Source organism: Rhincodon typus, chromosome 16, assembly GCF_021869965.1.
Source record: "Rhincodon typus isolate 14 chromosome 16, sRhiTyp1.1, whole genome shotgun sequence".
Taxonomy (NCBI): Eukaryota; Metazoa; Chordata; class Chondrichthyes; order Orectolobiformes; family Rhincodontidae; genus Rhincodon; species Rhincodon typus.
This window is the reverse complement of record NC_063347.1, coordinates 18,725,413-18,744,549: the sequence shown is the minus strand read 5'-3', so window position 1 is coordinate 18,744,549 and position 19,137 is coordinate 18,725,413. Positions and strand designations below refer to the sequence as shown.

The window sequence follows — 19,137 nt, the reverse complement described above, 5'->3', positions numbered from 1 at the left end:
TCTGCAGTTCTTGCTATCTCTACTGCTCCTGAATGCCCCAGTCCTAATCTCTTCTCGTGTCATTAGTCGGTAATTGGGAAAATACCATGATTTGATGATACCACAGTTAATTTTAGTCTGATTCTGTAAATGAGGCTCTGGCAGATCACAGCTTGTGCAGGTTATATCTAACAGAAATTTCTGAATTACCACCTTTTGTGCATGGTCAGACCCTGGAAGTTGTTATCCAATTATCCAATTTTGCTTAGTCAAAACAATACTCACTGCTAATGTTAGGATCCCGGGGGATCTGTAAGCCAGAAAAACAAATTAACTAAATTACCCAGCATGAAGTTATCAGATGAGATTTCACCTTTTGTATCTTTTTAACATGAAATATCATAGGTGCAAATTAACATGAATTGACAATAAAGCACATCAGTAACAGCAAAAGATTACACATGAAATAGCAGGTGCAACAAAGAGTGTCTCTCATTGAGATAGTAGCAGTCTGTTCCACCTGTATGGTCCCAGTTTCAGTCTCTTTGTTCTTTCAAGCAGAATACCAGACCCTATCCATCAACGATTTTGCTAGTTTTCTATGGGCAGCATCCAACCACAGAAACCGTATTCTGCCTGTACAGATTTTCATACAATGCCTTGTTTCTTTTTGGAACCTTCTTAACTGCTCTCTCCTCTTGATCTTTATTCTTCAGTGTGCTGCACAGCCTTCATATTTGTTGGTCCTAGTTGGTACTGCTTCTAGGCCCAGTGTCAATAAGCCACGTGTATTTGGACTTAATCAAAATCGATCCCTTTACGATGTATGAAAACTCTTTGTACTTTCTTTTAGCATTATTAAAACAACAAAAGATTCCCAAACATATTACTTACAAAATGACCATATTATGACTGCTTCTAAGTCATAATACGTTACTGCTAAGTTTAGCATTATTATCGATGTAGACCTTGGCCCAATGCTGGTAATCATCCTTTGTCAGTTTTTCTTGATGTTACGACATTCTCTTGAATTAATATTGCACAATGACAGCTACATTTCATTGAGGTCATGTGTACAAATAATAAAACAATTCCCAGTTGTGCTTTAATAAATTGGAGGCAAACCTGGTAGGAATGATTATTCCAATTAATGCTTTGATTGTCTTTGTGGTAACTTATAAATATTAACATTATGGTCTTACAGGCACCCTTCACACCCTTCATCACTGAACTGATGTACCAGAATTTAAGGCACTTAATAGACTTATCCTCAGTTCCAGACAAAGATACACATAGTATTCACTATCTTATGCTGCCACAAGTGAGGTATGATATTTTCTTATTGTATAATGTATTGATATTATATAAAATGACATTTTTGTTTTGTTGAAATTTTGTTAAATTGCACAAAGATTCTCCAACTTAATTGCTATCAGACCCAGATTGACAGAATGCATGGATCAGATTTCTGTACTTAACTAAAATTACTATTTATTACAAGTAATTAGACTCTAGCTTGAAAAAAGATGCAACATAATGGAGTATGAAACTGAATTTGTTCATTTATTCTTGTAGTTTTGCTGAATAAATGATAAAATTGATTGTAATTTACATTGTTGTTAAACAATAATTTTGAGAAATTACCTTGATAAGTCATTGTTTGACAACATGCAAATATCAACTCCCCAAAACGTTTTAATGTTCTGGTTTATGTCATTTTAATTTCTAATTTTAATCTGGTATCTCAAAGCAAAATGTAGTTTTAAAAACAATAGTTTCAATATCACAATATAAAAGAAAGAATAAACGTTATGACTTTGAACCCGAAGTGAATATTATTAGCAATTATATTGACTGACTAGCTGCGTTAAAAAATTACTCTTTAAAACTCTTGAGACTACTTCTCCAAGAATGTTTTGTGAATTTTCAACTTCCATGCTATTGCTTAAACAGCAATACTAGTGAAATATAATTATTTAAATATTAGTGGTTTCATTATTGTGAAAGCACAAAAAAAATCCTTTTGTATCTTGTCACAGGTTACTCTTTTGTCACTTTTATCTTTATATATTTTCCATTTCTATTTGTCTTGTTGATATTGAAATTTCATTTTACCTTCTTATTCCAATGTCTTTTATATATTTTACACAAATATTTAAGAAGTTTAACTGCCTCTGACGTGAAAATTCTACCATCTGAAAAATGTCTCACCTCACTTGGGTAGTGCACTGGAAATCAAGCCTTATTATTCCTGAAGTCTTCACAAAAGTTAAAAACTTGAAAAATTAAATTGCACAAAGATTCTCCAACTTAATTACTTTCAGACCCAGATTGACAGAATGCATGGATCAGATTTCTGTACTTAACTAAAATTACTATTTATTACAAGTAATTAGACTCTAGCTGCAGGGACAAGGGGAATTCTGTCTTTGTTGTTATTGCGGGGAGGGAGTGAGAGGGCTGAGGTGCGGGAAGGGCATTTTCGACCACTGTGGAGGGGAAATTGCGTTTCTCGCACCTCAGCCCTCATATCCCCTCCCCACAATAACAACAAAGACGGAATTCCCCTTGTCCTCACGTATCACCCCATCAACCTCCGGATTCAACGCATCATTCTCTGCCACTTCCGCCACCTGTAATCTGACCCCACTACCAAGGATATATTTCCGTCCCCACCCTTATCTGCCGTCCGGAGAGACCGCTCTCTCTGCAACTCCCTCGTCAGCTCCACACTCCCTACTAGCCCCACCACCCCTGGCACTTTTCCCTGCAACTGCAGGAGGTGCTACACCTGCCCCTACACCTCTCCCCTCACCTCCATCCCAGGCCCCAAGATGTTCACCAGCACATCCGCTAATGTGGCATATATTGTATCCGCTGTTCCCGATGTGGCCTCCTCTACATCAGGGAAACCAAGCAGAGGCTTGGAGACCACTTTGTTAGGCACCTACGCTCGGTTTGTGACAAACGACAACATCTCCTAGTCGCGAACCACTTCAACTCCCCCTCCCACTCCTTGGATGACATGTCCACCCTGGGCCTCCTCCAGTGCCACAACGATGCCACCTGAAGGCTGGAGGAACAGCACCTCATATTCTGCCTGGGAACCCTGCAGCCCAATGGTCTCAATGTGGACTTCACAAGCTTCAAAATCTCCCCATCCCCGACCTCATCCCAAGACCAGCCCCTCTCGTCCCCGCCTCCTTGACCTGTCCGTCTTTTCTCCCACCTATCCGCTCCTCCCACCTCACTGACCAACCCCCACCCCCACTTCCCACCTACTAGCCTCATCCTCACCTCCTTGACCTGTCCGTCTTCCCTCCCATCTACCCACCCCTCCCTCCTCACTGACCAACCCCCATCCCAACTCCCTACCTACACTCACCTGTACTGGCTTCAACCCCGCCTCCTTGACCTGTCCGTCTTCGCTCCTCTATCCACCTTCTATCATCGCCTCCCCCTCTCTCTATTTATTTCAGAGCCCCCTTGCCTTCCCCTATTTCTGAAGAAGGGTCCAGACCCGAAACGTCAGCTTTCCTGCTCCTCTGATATTGCTTCTTCGTCATCCTTTTCCAGATGCTACAATTGGTTTGCAAGAAATTCAGGGTGGCTGGTTCACTTATGTAAGGTCTCTGCCTTATTAATTAAAAGTCACAACTTAGAACAACTGTTGAAAGAAAGATAAACTGGTTATCTTCTTGCTTAAAGTAGCTTTTACTGTAGATAATAATTTTCTTGGCATTCCGATGGAGTTCTTTCTCTCTGTATTGTGTTCACTGCCCCAAGCTGTTCGCTTAGCTGAGAACCTGTCACGTAGTTGTTGACAAGCAGAAGGCCTTTGCCATCAATAACTGGTTACTAGTCCACTGACCAATCAGCGACTTGTACCAAACAAAGTTCCATTTCTACACACCCACTCGGCTCCAGTTTGTCTGAAAACACACTTAACCACTGCTTGAACTTTCAACTGTTTTAATGATGCTTGCAATAAGTGCCAGGTTACCTGCTTTCAAAATGTGCAGCAATTGTCCAGCCACCCTTGCTTTTTAAAACAGTTATTTTCTCATTTAGAGTCATAGTGTCATAGAGCTGAATGGCATGGAAACAGATTCTTTGGTCCGACTCGTCCGTGCTGACCAGATATCTTAAATAAATCTAGTCCCATTTGCCAGCATTTGGCCCATATCCCTCTAAACCCTTCCTATTCATATACCCATCCAGATGCCTTTTGTACCAGCCTCCACGACCACCTCTGGCAGCTTGTTCCATGCACGCACAATCCTCTGTGTGAAAACGTTATCCCTTCGGTCTCTTTTTAATCTTCCCCTCCCATCTTAAACTTATGCCCTCTAGGTTTGTACTCGCCCACCTCGGGGAAAAGACCTTGCCTATTTACCTTATCCATGTCCCTCTATAAGGTGACTCCTCAGCCTCTGACACTCTGGGGGAAATAGCCCCAGCCTATTCAGCCTCTCCCTATAGCTCAAACCCTCCAACCTGGGCAACATCCTTGTAAATCTTTTCTGAACCCTTTCAAGTTTCACAACATCCGTCCTATCAGCAGGGAGACCAGAATTGCACACGATACTCAAAGTGGCCAAACCAATGTCCTGTACAGCCGCAACATGACCTTCCAACTCCTATATTCCATGCACTGACCAATAAAGGCAAGCATACCAAACACCGCCTTCACTATCCTATCTACCTGCGACTCCACTCCCAAGGAACTACGAACCTGCACTCCAAGGTCTCTTTGTTCAGCGACACTCCCCAGGACTTTACCATGAAGTGTATAAGTCCTGTTCTGATTTGTCTGTCGAAAATGCAGCACCTCACATTTATCTAAATTAAACTCCATCTGCCACTCCTCAGCCCAATGGCCCATCTGATCAAGATCCCATTGTATTCCTGAGGTAATCTTCTTCACTGTCCACTACACCTCCGATTTTGGTGTCATCTGCAAACCTACTAACGATACCTCCAATGTTCACATCCAAATCATTTTTATAAATGATGAAAAGCGGTCGTTCACAATGCAGGAAAAATAAAAAGACAGATCTTTACACATAACTGATTTGTAATTCTAAACTTATTAACAGATGTGAAATCAACATAAAGAGAATCAGAGGAACTTGTAGAAAAACATATTGATGAGCTCACCATACTTTCTGGGCAATGGTTAGATGTGCAATGGGGTAGCACTTACACATGTTCTCCTGGATTAAATTAAGACAGGATATGTTTGTCAGCATGATTTCTACTTCTCTTTATGAATAATAAAAAAGCGGGTTGATAACTTAAAGCCTAATTGAAATACCTTTCATATAATAAACAGTAACTAGCATTTGCCTTAAAAATGGGCTTTAATAATTTTATTTTTAATTTATTGAATCACTCTAGCATTTAGAGTTCATTCCTCAAATTGCACTGAATGTGGCAGTGATTCAAAATAACAATTATGCTAGAGTATTTCAGTTATATTAAGCTTAAGTGTTATTGGTTGCAAGCAGTTGACATCTTTCTTTGCGATTGGTTGTTCATTTCTATTTGTGTGTAAACCACTTTGCAGTTTCTCATTCTCATTGGCAAATACAAATCTCAATGAGGTAGAGGAGAAAATGGATCGAAAGGTACAGTTGCACAAATCACATGAAGTAGCAATGCAGGTTAATAAAGGCCATGGTTCTTTCGGTTTTCAACATCATCGGTGACCACCTTGGCCCCTCTGAAGACAAACTTGTACTGTAGGACCCAGTGGCATAGATAAAGCAGTCTCTTGAGGTGTCTGTATGATGATAATGCCCACCTGAATCATATGCTTAGATAAGTGTGCAGAGTGCCTCCACCTCATCTCATGCCAGGTAGAAATGACTGAGAACAGAGGTCACTGCATTGGGCAGAGCATTATCAGAGTGCTTTCCACATGTGTAGACCTAAAGGCTTCCTTCTGCACCACATTCATTCCGTGAATTGAGAATATGACTATGCACCTTTTAAGCTTATGAAGCCAACTATTTAGGCCTCCTTTTATTAATGGCAGTACAGGAAAAGGAAGGCAATATGTCAGAGGTGATCAAGGGCCCATAAACGATGTCAGTGAAACCTCTGAGTGGATGAGCGTCGTTTGTTGGCAGTCAGAGGTGAGGTGATTCACATTACATCATCAGCGTTTTCACAGACACCTCCTAAGTTAGAGGAGTTCACCTGAAATGTGGCAGAATCAGACAATCCTGAATGTTGCCATCATGGCGAGATCCTTGAGATCCTTCCAGGTTTCACAGTGTCTGTGCATTGAAGGTGCCTGTAAGGTCTGCATCTTCCTTCTCATCTTGCTCCTGTTCTTCCTTCAGCAAGGAAGGGAAGCAATCTGATGGGAGGCAACGTGTAAACTGATTTAACAACTAATTTGTGTTTTGGAGATGTCACAATTCATACAAAAATTATGATTTAAATTTTATGTAGATTGTCTGGTTGCCTGTGTCCATTCTTCCACCATAATGTTGATCAGTGCCTCCCAGAACTTTTCCGTGTCTTTGACTACATTTGGGATGAATACTATATAACTCTAATTTGTTTTATGCCTGTCCATGACTTGCATCCTTCTCTAACAATGTTCTGAGATTTGCTTTGTGTGTTTTAAGTGGGGGGAAGGTTTGTTTCTCATTCCTCCCTTTCTGAATGTTTTTTTGATTTATTTCCTCTAGGGAGTCTGTCATTGACCAACGTATTGAAGGTGCAGTTGCTCAAATGCAGTCAGTCATTGAGCTTGGAAGAGTGATCCGAGACAGGAAGACACTCCCAGTTAAGGTTTGTACGCACCATCTGCAATTTACAGTAATGCTGCAGCTCTGTTTTTGATTCTAGGTCTTTATAAAGACTAATCTCTGCCTCTCTGTGCTCAAAGTACTCTACTGAAACAGGATAATGACAATGGAGTGATGTATTGTCATTTAATGTCTTTCATTTCTTCATATCAATTACTTAGAATTTCTACAAAAGGAAGCTATTTTTTTTGTAAAGTTATTAAATACCATGTCGCCCTGGCAAAGTTGGCTGAGAAGTTAGCACTGTGGCCTCTCAGCACCAGGGACCCAGGTTCAGTTCCAGTCTCAGGCAACTCCAGTCTGTGTGGAGTTTGCACATTCTCCCTGTGGCTGCATGGGTTTCCTCCAAGTGCAGCATTTTACTCCCACAGTCCAAAGATGTGCAGGTTAGGTGGATTAGCCATGCTAAATTACCCATAGTGTTCAGGGATGTGCAAGCCAGGTGGATTAGCCATGGGAAATGCATGGTTACAGGAATAGGGTATGGGGTGGGTCTGGGTGGGATGCTCTTCGGAGGATCAGTGTGGACTTGATGGGCTGCATGGTAGCTTCCACACTAGGGATTCTATGATAAATTTAGTTCTGGAGCATTTATAAGAAGAAATATTTCAAGTCTTACTACTAGAGAGAATTTATTTTCTATCCATACAGATCAAGTACTTGCAATTAAGACTTTCAGTCAATTTAGGTTCACATGAAATGATTTTGCTCATTCTTCATTTGTCAATTTGCTGTTCAACAGCAGCAAAATAAACATATAACATTAATCATGTTCGTACAGCTTCCATAACTATTGAAGGGTTCTTGATGCTCTTTCATGATATGTGCATTATTATTGTTATCCTAGTGTGCTAATAAAGAGTATGCTGTATTAATCATCCTGAAGCTTTGCAAGTTTTTAATCCTTTGATAATTTTCCATGCTCTGTTTCTAGCTCAAAGTCCTGGCTTCATGGTCTGTTTCAAATTTTGTCTCTTTTCCTTTATTGTTTTCTTTTACTGGCTATATGTTTTAGCATATAAGTGGAACCTTACAAACAACACTCAAAGGTTTGTTCAAATTTTTTTTTCAGTATCCTTTAAAAGAGGTTGTGGTCATTCACCAGGATTCAGAAGCACTTAAAGATATTGGAGCCTTAGAGAACTATATTCTGGAAGTAAGTTAATTTGTATTTGTCTTATCAATGCAAGTATTAATTTTTAAGTTTAGCCTCTGTACATAATTCTGTTAAATGGCTTGTAATGTCACGTAAATTATTGTTAACAAAACTGAAAAAATGATACTTTTACGTGCAGTGCTGTTTGCCAGTTTTTAACATTTAAAATGTTTATTAGTGCTTTCCTTAAGATTCATCTTCCCATCACATCCGATGTTACTTCATTGTTAGTAAAATAATATAGTCGGTTAGCAATTGCTGTTTGCATCAAGTTATCAAAGTGTAAGTTGGCCTACAATGTTTTGTGAGCAAAAGATACCCTGATCTGCAAATTGTCATAAATTGTGATTTGCACCACTCCCTTACTGGCTCCCTGGAAATGGCACTTCATCTTTAACACCCCTGTAAGTTTTGTGAACTTGTTGCAATAGCCATTAAATTCAAAAGAAAATGTTAGATATAGTTAATATACTGCATTGAAGCTCTGATCCCCTTTTGTGCTTACTGAAATGTTTTCAGAAGAAATATATTTTTCCAAAGGTGAAAGACTGAAAATTATTTTGGCGAAAGGTTTTGGAATCCAATTTTTTTTTTTGGCAAAGTTAAAATACTTCAAGGTTATCAATAGCAATCTATCATTTAATATAGAAGTTAGGATGCCCAATCTGACTATTCTGTGTATTGTACTGTTTTAAATTTGTTCAACTAATTTTAACAATCATTGGTTGGAATTCTCATCTGACTGAATTCATGTGGGCTTGTTTCAGCAAACTTTCTGCAGTGGTATATTTTTTACTCTGGTTTTCTTTGCCAGTTTATGGCTTTTTACTCTAGTAAGGAGACACTGTGAATAATGAGACACCATATAAAAATGTAATCTTTGTGCTGCTTTCCCTCATTTTTTACTTTTGACCAAACACCTAGATCAATTAGTTACACTTTGAAGATTAACAATAGTTTAAAAGCAAATGGTTTCAAGCAGAATGCCACCAGCAAGCCTCATTAGTTTCTTGAAAAGATCAAAGCAATGCAGAAAATCTCTTCGAACGCTAAACCCTGGGATTTTGTTCTGACCAAATTTGCTAGATAGTCTCCTAAGACATCATAAATTACATTGGTGAATTCTTATGCACAGATGGGAGCATTGCAAGGGAATTTCCAGGACAAAACTACAATTAAATTGACATGACCATACTCAATTGATCGTGTACACTCAGCAAAGTCTGCAACTAAATCTCATGGTGTTGCAGTAACTTTACAAAAAATGACTCTGTTACTGTTAATCTGGCCCCTTTGATAGGAAATAATTTAAAGTTATTAAATTCACACCAGATTATATTCCACATTTTTGAGCTGTAAAACCTTAAATGCACTTGACTTTATTTATTTGTGAGATATTGTGGTCTTGGGCATTGCATTTATGCACTAAATGTTTACAGTGCATTTCACCACTTTGGAAAAATTTAAGCTTTGTCTTTTCTTATGTTAAAACAAATTCAATCTATTTGTTGATCTGGCCTTGAGAGAAAACAGATCTTTTCATTAAATATGCCCAAGAAAATAATTTTGGTAGTTTATTCACTGAGGTAACATGGCAAAGTTCTGGAACTACTGGTTGATTATTTTGGATAAAGTATTTTATTGAAAACCATGTGTTTCAGCTATGTAGTTACACTATTTTCTTTTGAAATTCACAACACTGTGGAATTGTCTGTACAAGGCTCCAACCATAAGACTAGTTCAGTGATTCGCATGTAAACGTTATCATGTAAACTTGACGTGCTACAAATGTCTTCAAAAGGAATCTTTATCACTTGTATTACTAGATGCTTTGCCAGATAATGACAAATAAAATGACAGTATTTCATTTTCACCTTGGCTTCTTGGAAATATAGTGGCCAAGTATTACATTATTTTAAGTGGCTCTGACATCTGCAGAATATAAAATGTCAAAAGCTGGGTGAAATATTACAAAGCGGCTGAATTACATCTGGACTTTTTTAAACATACATTTCACGGGTTTTCAGTTCTGCAGAGATGGACAAAAAAGAGTACAATTTTCTCATTGCTAAATGGAATACAGTTTAATGCACTCTGCTTTCGGATGTGCTTGTATGCATTTGCGTGAAACAGTTGACTTTACAAATAGATTTTATCAACGTTTTCTTCTGGCAGTACAGGTGTAGAAATGAGGAAATATTGCATGTACCTCTACTTGGGTTTAATTTGGAATATGAAGTGGATTTAATTTTATGGCCTTTAAAATTCAACCTTTTACACTCCTCCTCAGTAGCACTGAAGGTGAGGCAAATGCATCATTAATTTGGAACTTGAGATTGTTAATTCTAACGGGATTTTGGGCCAAAATACTAAACACTGTGTCACGAGAACTTAAGATAATTTTGCTGTGTTGTTTCACTTGTCAAAAGACTGTTTACAAATAAAATACTCTGTACAATTATTTCACTGTTTGGGTAGCTAACCTTTGAAAATTAGGTTAGGGACTCTCGGTATGTATTTACAGGAATCTCCTACTTAAGTTTTAGGAGGAGATTTAGTCCATTTCTTAACGTTTTGAAACTGTCATAAGATTTGATGGATCAGTTTCAGTTCGTGTAAGCTACAGTTACTAAGATATTTTAACAATGAAAATTGAGAAATTCCTGTTAAATTCTCCTGATAAAAATGATGCAACTGCGGCAAGATATTGACTACCTCGCAAGTTGAGATTCCTGATTTAGATCCTTTGCTAACAAATGGTGCCTCTAACAGACATTAACCTGACAGCCTAACTATCCTTTTGGATGAAGGTAATTGATCCCATGGCACTATTATTTCACTAATGTGAAATTATTATCTGGTCATCCACATCATTGCAGTTTATGGGACCTTGCTCCATGCAAGTCCACTATTGTACCAACACTTCAAAACAACTTATCTGGCTCTAAAGTACATTTGAGGTATCCTGAGCTATGAAAGAAGCTCCATGAATAGAAATTGGATCTTTTTTGCCTATCATATTTTGTTTCACTTGTATTTTCCAGGTTCCTCCACCTGATTAATTCACACTTTTTCTCAGCTTTTTCTATCTATCATTAAAGTTTCTGCTACATCTGCTCTTTTTGATTTTATACTGGCCCAGTTTTGTTTGCTATATCATCATAGATTATTCCGTTTCACTGTTGAAGCACAGATCAGGACAGCAACACCCCAGTCTGTAGTACATCACCTAACATCAGCCAAACCATCCTTGAGCATCTGACTCATTAGTGGATGTACCTCTCCACTGCAGACGATTGTTTCATGTTATTTGACGTTGACTGACGTTTGAGGGCAATTGGGGTTGAAAATACTGGTGTAAAGTATTTTCAAGGGCAAGTTTTTGTTCTGACTATCTGACTGAATTTTGTTACTGAAAAAATGATTTGTTCATTCAGTGCTGCCTGAATTTAGCTTTTCAGGTCAATTTACATCAGCTTGGCTTGATGAGGCTCAGGTGCTAGACTCTCAGTAGGAATAGCTACAGCAGGGTTTTGGAATCAATGATTGAATCAATCAACCGTTTTCCCCATCTAATTTTCTCTCCTGTGGAGGTTGGCTCATGCTGCCGTACAGATTCCGCAGTGCATCAGCACTGATTCTAAAGCGCTGCAGTTCTGCAACTGAATAATTATTTTGTTGATCAAATTTCATTGGCAACAATCTCCACTTTGGGTAAACAGGCAGAGTGAGGATATTTGTAATTGATCTGTTTAGAAGTGCTATGGCACACCTCTGGAGCAGGTAGGCCTTGAATGCATGCCTCCTGGTTCAGAGGTAGGGACTGCTGCTGTGACACAAGAGCCCCATTGGCAGAATAGAGATATTTTCTAATCAAGCTGTTCGGAGATGTTATTACATATCTCTGGAGTAGGTGAGACTCGAAACCAGGTCTCCTGATTCAGAGATAGGGACAGTACAGCTGCAACACAAATTCTGAAACTAACGTAAAGTGTCAGAGGAATCACAGAAGTTCATACTCTGCCAACCCTGTAAAGCTCGTTTCTACCTTCATCCCAAAATCCACAAACAGAACTGCCTGGCTAGACCCATTGTTTTTACCAGCTCCTGCCCCGCAGAACTCATCTCTTCCTACCTCAACTTGGTTGTTTCTTCCCTTGTCTAAGCCCTTCCCACTTACATCCGCAATTCCTCTGACACTTTACATCAGTTTCAGAATTCCCAGTTTGTGATCTCCAGCTGCCTCCTATTTACCATGGAAATGCAATCGCTTTACATGTCCATCCCCTGTCAGGATGCTCTCGGGCTCTCTACTTCTTTGTGGAGAAAAGGCCTGAACCGCCCCCATCCACCGCAACCCTTCTCCACCTGGCTGAGCTTCTCCTCACTCTGAACAACTTCTCTTTTAACTCCTCTCATTCCCTTCAGGTTGAAAGGGTGGCCATGGGTACCCACAAGGCCACCAGTTAAGCCTGTCAGTTTATGGGATACATGGAATATTGCTTGTTCCAATCCTATTGCAGCCCCCACCCACAACTCTTTCTCTGGTATATTGATGATACCATCATGCTGCTTTCCTCTCTTGTCCAGAAATGGAAAAGTTTATCAATTTTGCTTTCAATTTCCACCCCACTCTCATTTTCACCTGGTCCATCTCTGACTTCTGTCTTCCCCAGCATTTCTTTTTCGCATTTCTTTTTCCATATTTGGGGATACAATGGCCACTAATATCCACAATAATCCCACAGTTACCTTGACTGTACATTGTCATACCCTGCTTAGTGCAAAGACACTATTCCATTCTCTCAGTTCCTCCATCTCAGTCACATCTGTTCTGATGATGCCAACTTCGTCAAGGGGGTCTCAAAAATGTCTACTTGATTTCTCAACCGAGGATTTCCTAGCATTGTAGTTGACAGGGCCCTCAACTGGATCCGACCCATCTCCTGCACTTCAGTCCTCACCCTTCTCTTCCCTGCCACAACAGCGATAGGGTCCCCCTTGTCATCACCTACCATTCCACCAGCATCTGCATCCAGAGGATCATTAGCGCCATTTCCGCCACCTCCAGCGAGCTGCCACCAACGGACACACATTCCACCCCCCCTCCCTCATCAGCCTTCCGCAAGGACCATTAGCTCAAGGACATCCTGGTCCACTCCTCCCTCACTCCCAACAATGCCATGACCCCAGCTCCGTGGTACTTGCCTCTGCAAACGCAGAAGTTGTAACACCTGCCCATTTACTTCCTCCTTCCCTCAATATCCAGGGGCCCAAACAAAGTTTCTAGGTGAAGCAGCATTTTACCTACACTTTACTCAATCTAGTCTACCTCATTCGCTGCTCATCATGTGGTCTCTTCCACATTTGGGAAATGGAGCATAAATTGGGTGGCTGCTTCCCAGAGCACCTATGCTATGTCTACAAAAAAGACCCTGAGCTGCCATTTGCCTGCCACTTCAACACGTGACCTTTTTCTCTGGTTAACATCTCTGTCTGACACTAGCTGCAGAGCTCCAGCGAAGCTCCACGCAAGCTGGAAGAACAACACCTCGTTTTCCACTTGAAAACTCTATAGCCTTCTGGACTCAATATTGAGTTCAACAATTTTAGGGCTTGAAGCACCTTCTCCCATGTCCTTGCCCTGACCGCCACAGACCCAGACTTGTTATCATATGGTCTGCTATTCCACACAACCCATTGCTAGCCGCAAATAGTCCCCATTAGCAGCTATTCATTTTCCTAGGCTGACCGTTGTCCACTCCTTTGTCTGTCAACTATCCTTGTCTCTCTTTGGGCTCTATCTTCATCTATTGTTTACTCCTCCTTCTTCCACCCCCCTCCCCTCCCCAACCCCCCCCCCCACCTTATCTTCTGTATAATAACCCAACATTTCCTAGCGATATCAGTTTTGAAAAAAGGTCACTGAATCTGAAATTTTTACTCTGATTTCTCTCCAATACGCTGCCTGACCTGTATTTTTCCAACAATTTTTGTTTGTTTCTGATTATAAGGTACCTTTGTGAGTCTTGTGCCTTTTAATCGTTTGATTTTTTTCATCAATGAAGTAATATAAAATGCAGCCGGGCCAAGTTCAAAGTTGAATTATGACCTTTAATTATTATATGGTTAAATGTTTACTTCTATGGAAAATGTCTTTATCTGGTTTTACCATTTTTGAAAATTGTTGAATATTTCTTACGACATGCACAGATTTTGAACACTTGATAAATCAGACCTGATATGAATTTGTTAGGAACCTAGTGGAATTTTAACAACCTTTTTGGGTTCTGAAGTGTAATTTTGCTTCTCTAACTTCATAGTTGTGAATGCAGTAATTTTCTCCCTGCTGTTCATCAGGCGAGGTGCTGTCTCTGAGTAATAAACTAGTAGAGAGATGATTTTGTGTGTTGTTTTACTCTGAGTATTTCAAAGAAAACTAGTTGCAGTTAAAGATGTCAAAAAGCACTTTGCCATTTATTGTAAAAATGTTTTGAAGTGCAGGTAGAAGAAAACAAACTGCATTAATTTGCTTTGGAGTGTCAATAAGATCAAGGGGAATGCTGGCTCAATTCATGGTTTTAACAGTGATGGCATATCAGTTCATTTTTACTATTGGCTTCTCTTATTTGTTGACAGTTACAGCTCAATAATTACCGGATTGGAAAGTTAGAAGAGATTGGATTTTGAATTGTCAAAACTATTTTTTGGTAGCTACTGGGGAAAAGTTGCCACTTGTCCATGTTTATTTGTTGACTTACCCCAAGCTATGGTTCTGGCACACTTACTGCAGTTTAAGGATTCCTTCAGAACTTTTGTTTTCCGGTCAGCAGAAAGATAATAACTCTCTGTCTTCTTAACTTCCATCTTGCTTTTGAATTTTCTGTCATCTCAATTTTCAAAGCATGGAAGTTCAGAAATTTAAACTGCCAGTTTGGTCAGGTGGTCTTTCATATTCTTTTCTACATAACCTCATTATGTAGGATGTCCATAATTCTTTTTCTGCTCTTTTATTGTGAGGTCTCACGTATTTTCCCTTTATTTTTCAGAGAAACAGTACTGATGATATTTATGCATTATTCTGTTGCAAATTTTGCTTTATGTTTGATCTCTGAAGGGAAAGTGAAAGTTCAACTGTAGATGGCATTTTATTCTGATCTTTGCATTACTTTAGTGTAGACTAATTTTGCTTGCCTTGCTAATTAATTCTCATTAAATCAACACCCTTGTATTCTAGCTGATGCTAACCAAAGATTTTAAAGTTTTTGCGTAAACTTGTATATCCTATTGATGGCTGAAAGATGATTAAAATCTTTGAAGCTGTTTTCCTTGTTCTGGCAACAATTTTAAACCAAAGATTGTTTCCAAAACCTGCATAGAACCATAAGGCAGAGGTTGAAGTCAGGTGTGCTTTATCATTGCCTGAATGCATTACTCCAATCATCACTTACCTGCATGCCAAGCATCTGATATGAAGGAAACAGGGATTATGGAAGCAATTTAGTGCCCTTGGAGGTGGATGGGGACCCTGCTTCCATCCCAGTTAAGCCAGTGGCAGGAAGGTCCTCTTAATGCAAGACATTTGATGCCTACTTAATGCCTCATCTCACCAATTCTGGTACTAAACCAGTGGCAGGCAGAAGGCTCGCCATGCAGGGACCATAGTAAGCAAACCCTGGGTGGGATTACTGGCGTGTTCCTGCTGGGTTTGGGAAGGTGGGTGAATAGGGAAGTCCCTCCCTCAAAACATTCAGTGCCTGTTCAAAGTCCCTGTTGTTGGGATGTAGTTGGGGGAGCGCTACCAAAAGACAGCCCCTTCTCTTCCTGCCAATACTCGATGACAATCCCAGACGTCAGATTGGTGTTTGTGACAGCAGCAATCACGAACTCCACTGTTCCCAATTTTGTCCAAGAGACCTGCCTCACGGTGACCTGGCAATTGCCTGAATGGACAAAGATGGGGCATTTGCTGGCTGTCTGAGCAGTGGCTGTGATCCCTGTTGCTTCATTTGTCAAAAGCGTCTATTGTCACTGAACTTCTAGTCTGCTAGCAACTGTGGAAAGAAATCAGTTAACTTTTAAGTCCAGTGACCCTTCTTCAGAAGTAAGGCCATCAGATCTGCTGAGATTTTCCAACAATTTGTTTTTATTTGTAACAGTACCTTTTATTTTATTTGTTGCTGGGATGTGGGCATTGCTGGCAAACCAGCATTTCTTGTCCATCCTACTTTTCTTTGACACCTTGCTAGGAAAGTTCTTGGATTCCATTAAAATGTTCTTGCCAGAAGCTCTGACTTAGCTCATTTTTCTGAAGTAGTAATACATTTATCCTGAACTATGCATTTCTGAATAGATAGGTCCAGAGGTTTAGATTTTTGTTTACATTTGTAATTTGCTACTTTGGTGAGAGATGAAGGACGTATTTGAGCAATTGCTTCCTAAATTTGATTCATGCATCAGTGTTGAACATGGTTCGTGACAACTGATGCAAATGTCACTTAATCACATGACTAATTTTACAGTGTGCTTGTAATCCATACAGCAAGTAATTAAACAATGATTATTTTTACTAACTTTTGTCCAGAACATTTTGTTTCCCTCATGTGAGATGTGCAAAAGGCATGTACAATGTTATGTGATGTAGGAAAATATAGCAAGTTACAAGCATATGTATCGAATTAGTATATTTGTTAAAATAAGGTTTGACAGGATCTCTTGAAATTCACAAAAGGATATTGATCCAAGCATATCACTTAAGCCCAGCTGACTCGCAAGGGGATAAATCTTAAGAAGTTAATATGATGTCTTTCTATAAAATGTTTTTGTGTTCCTGCACAAAAAAAACCTAAGATTTAACCACATGACAGGTGGCATGGTATCTTGGTGCTCAATATTGCTACCTTACAGTGCCAGGGTCCCGGGTTCAATTCCAGCCCTGGGCAACTGACTGTATAGAGTTTGCACGTTCTTCCCGTGCCTGCATGGGTTTCCTCTGGGTGCTCTGGTTTCCTCCCACAGTCCAAAGATATGCAAGTTAAGTGGATTGGCCATGCTAAATTGCCCGTAGTGTTCATGGATGTGCAGGCTAGGTGGATTAGCCATGGGAAATGCCAGGATACTCAGACAGGGTAGGGGATGGATCTGGGTGGAATGCTGCTCAGAGGGTTGATGTGGACTCGATGGGCTGAATGACTTCTTCCACACGTAGGAATTCTATGAACATGACTTTAAAATATTATATTTTTGTAACTGAAGCCCTAATATTCTGTCACCTCTATAAAACATGAAACATCTGTATCCAGATGATGTTAATATAAATAATATAATTCTTTCAAATTAAACAATTTATGCATGGGTTGGCATGTATAAATCTAATCGTCAAAAGATTAATTAAGCAACTGGCCTGGATTCCCAACTATATAATGGAACTGTTCCCAACTATGTGGCTTACATAGTGAAGGCGTAGAGTGCCCTTGCACAGGGGAATTATTTTCTTCCTGGGTATATTCCAGGCCTCCTAATGTTAACGACAGCACTGGAAATAAAAGTATAACAAGGTAACATTGTTCTTACTATGATGTTGTCTGGAATTCAAGCAGTTTTGTTTAAATAATAATTCTTCAAGATTTAACTTAACCGATAGAAACCTACTTGATGTTTTATGAATATTTATTCATTCACAGATTTAGTTTTGGAATTAAAATGTACAGTGTATTTGGGTACAATGGGCAACCTCCTTTGTCTTAGTTGACAACATCCCATGATTCAAAATCAGTGATATTTGTTGCTTATCTTTTGACTGGTGTATTTTTACAATGTAAATTGGCAGTGGAATTCATTAATACTTTATATTAGAAGGAAACAATTGGAAGGTTTTGCATTCTTTGAACTTTAGTAAAATGCTGTCATGACCTAATGAGCTCCTGTGTTCCAAACCCCAATAGTTAAAAACAATGAATCTAATCTATTGTGATTTAAGAAATTTTCTTAACATTAGATTCAGACGTATTATCACTGACTGAAAGACGGTGTTTAGGAATGGATGTTTATTCCTATAAATCAGTGGAATTAAAAGGCACTTATTGACTGCAAAAGGAATTGAACATACAATGGTCGCATTTAATAATAACATACCTAATGCACATGTGGTACAAGTCAATGGAGAGTTCACGCACTAGAGTTCTTGAACTCAAGGACTTAATGACTCACCAGCCTTTTTGAATTCTGAAAGCTCTGTTCTAATATCCATCCATCTACCTATTTTCTCTACTGTAGATTCACATGTCCTCAAACGATCACTTCATCCCATTATTCATGGAATGAAATTCAGTTTTATTCAGGCCTCCATGCACCTTTTTCAAGGCTTTATCTTGTCTGTATTGTCAATCAAGTGATTCAACTGATATTGTTGCAGAGGTGCAATATTATTAGTTATCTTTGACCATATTCCGGATAAATGATGGTAAAGGAGTTAGCCATCCTAGCTACAATTTCTCTAATGGATGCACCTGTCAACTATTTCACAGCTGTGCTTCCTACGGTAGTTGATGCAGATATCTAACAAAAAATGTCTGTTTGCCCCTGCTGAGCAATTATCGGCTCGTCCCTGTTCTTGCTTTTGATTTCAGTAGAAACCAAACAGAAACAAATATCTCCAAACTATCAACAGAAATTAATTTTGCACACAAAAGCCAGAAATTGTTATGAAATAAATCAAAACCGCTGCATTGTTAGAATCCTATGCCAGGTGATAGATTTCATGTTTGAGAAGGACAAGCAGTTCAGACAGAATGATTTTAATACTCAATGATAGTTGTCTGTGTTGATAGATTACCCAGATCAGTACAGAGATAACGAAACAACTACTTTTGTTCTCCTCATGAGATACTGCAGCTGAGCAGAAGTTGGTTTCTGTGATATGTCTACCTGATGATGAATTGGTAGTGAGAGGAAGGAACTGAGCTTTTATGCTACTTCTTGAGTCAATGAGGCATCCTTATTTCTGTGTTTAGTTAAGAGCTAAAACTGATGCGTCACTGAGCTGCTATCTAGCTTCACTGATAGTAGGAACTGCCGATGCTGGAGAATCTGAGATAACAAGGTGTAGAGCTGGATGAACACAGCAGGCCAAGAAGCATCAGAGGAGCAGGAAAGCTGACGTTTCGGGTCTGGACCCCT

The 19,137-nt window shown here is 39.4% G+C and overlaps 1 protein-coding gene across 1 annotated transcript in view; it reads left to right on the top strand.

Annotated features, from left to right (window-relative positions):
- The window catches only part of iars1 (isoleucyl-tRNA synthetase 1), a 125,975-nt gene that overhangs the window by 54,100 nt on the left and 52,738 nt on the right, over nucleotides 1-19,137 (top strand). Inside the window, exons 12-14 of the mRNA XM_048606306.1 lie at nucleotides 1,184-1,305; nucleotides 6,684-6,786; nucleotides 7,876-7,959. Coding sequence (XP_048462263.1) covers nucleotides 1,184-1,305; nucleotides 6,684-6,786; nucleotides 7,876-7,959 — 309 coding nt within the window. The remainder of the gene's footprint in view (nucleotides 1-1,183; nucleotides 1,306-6,683; nucleotides 6,787-7,875; nucleotides 7,960-19,137) is intronic.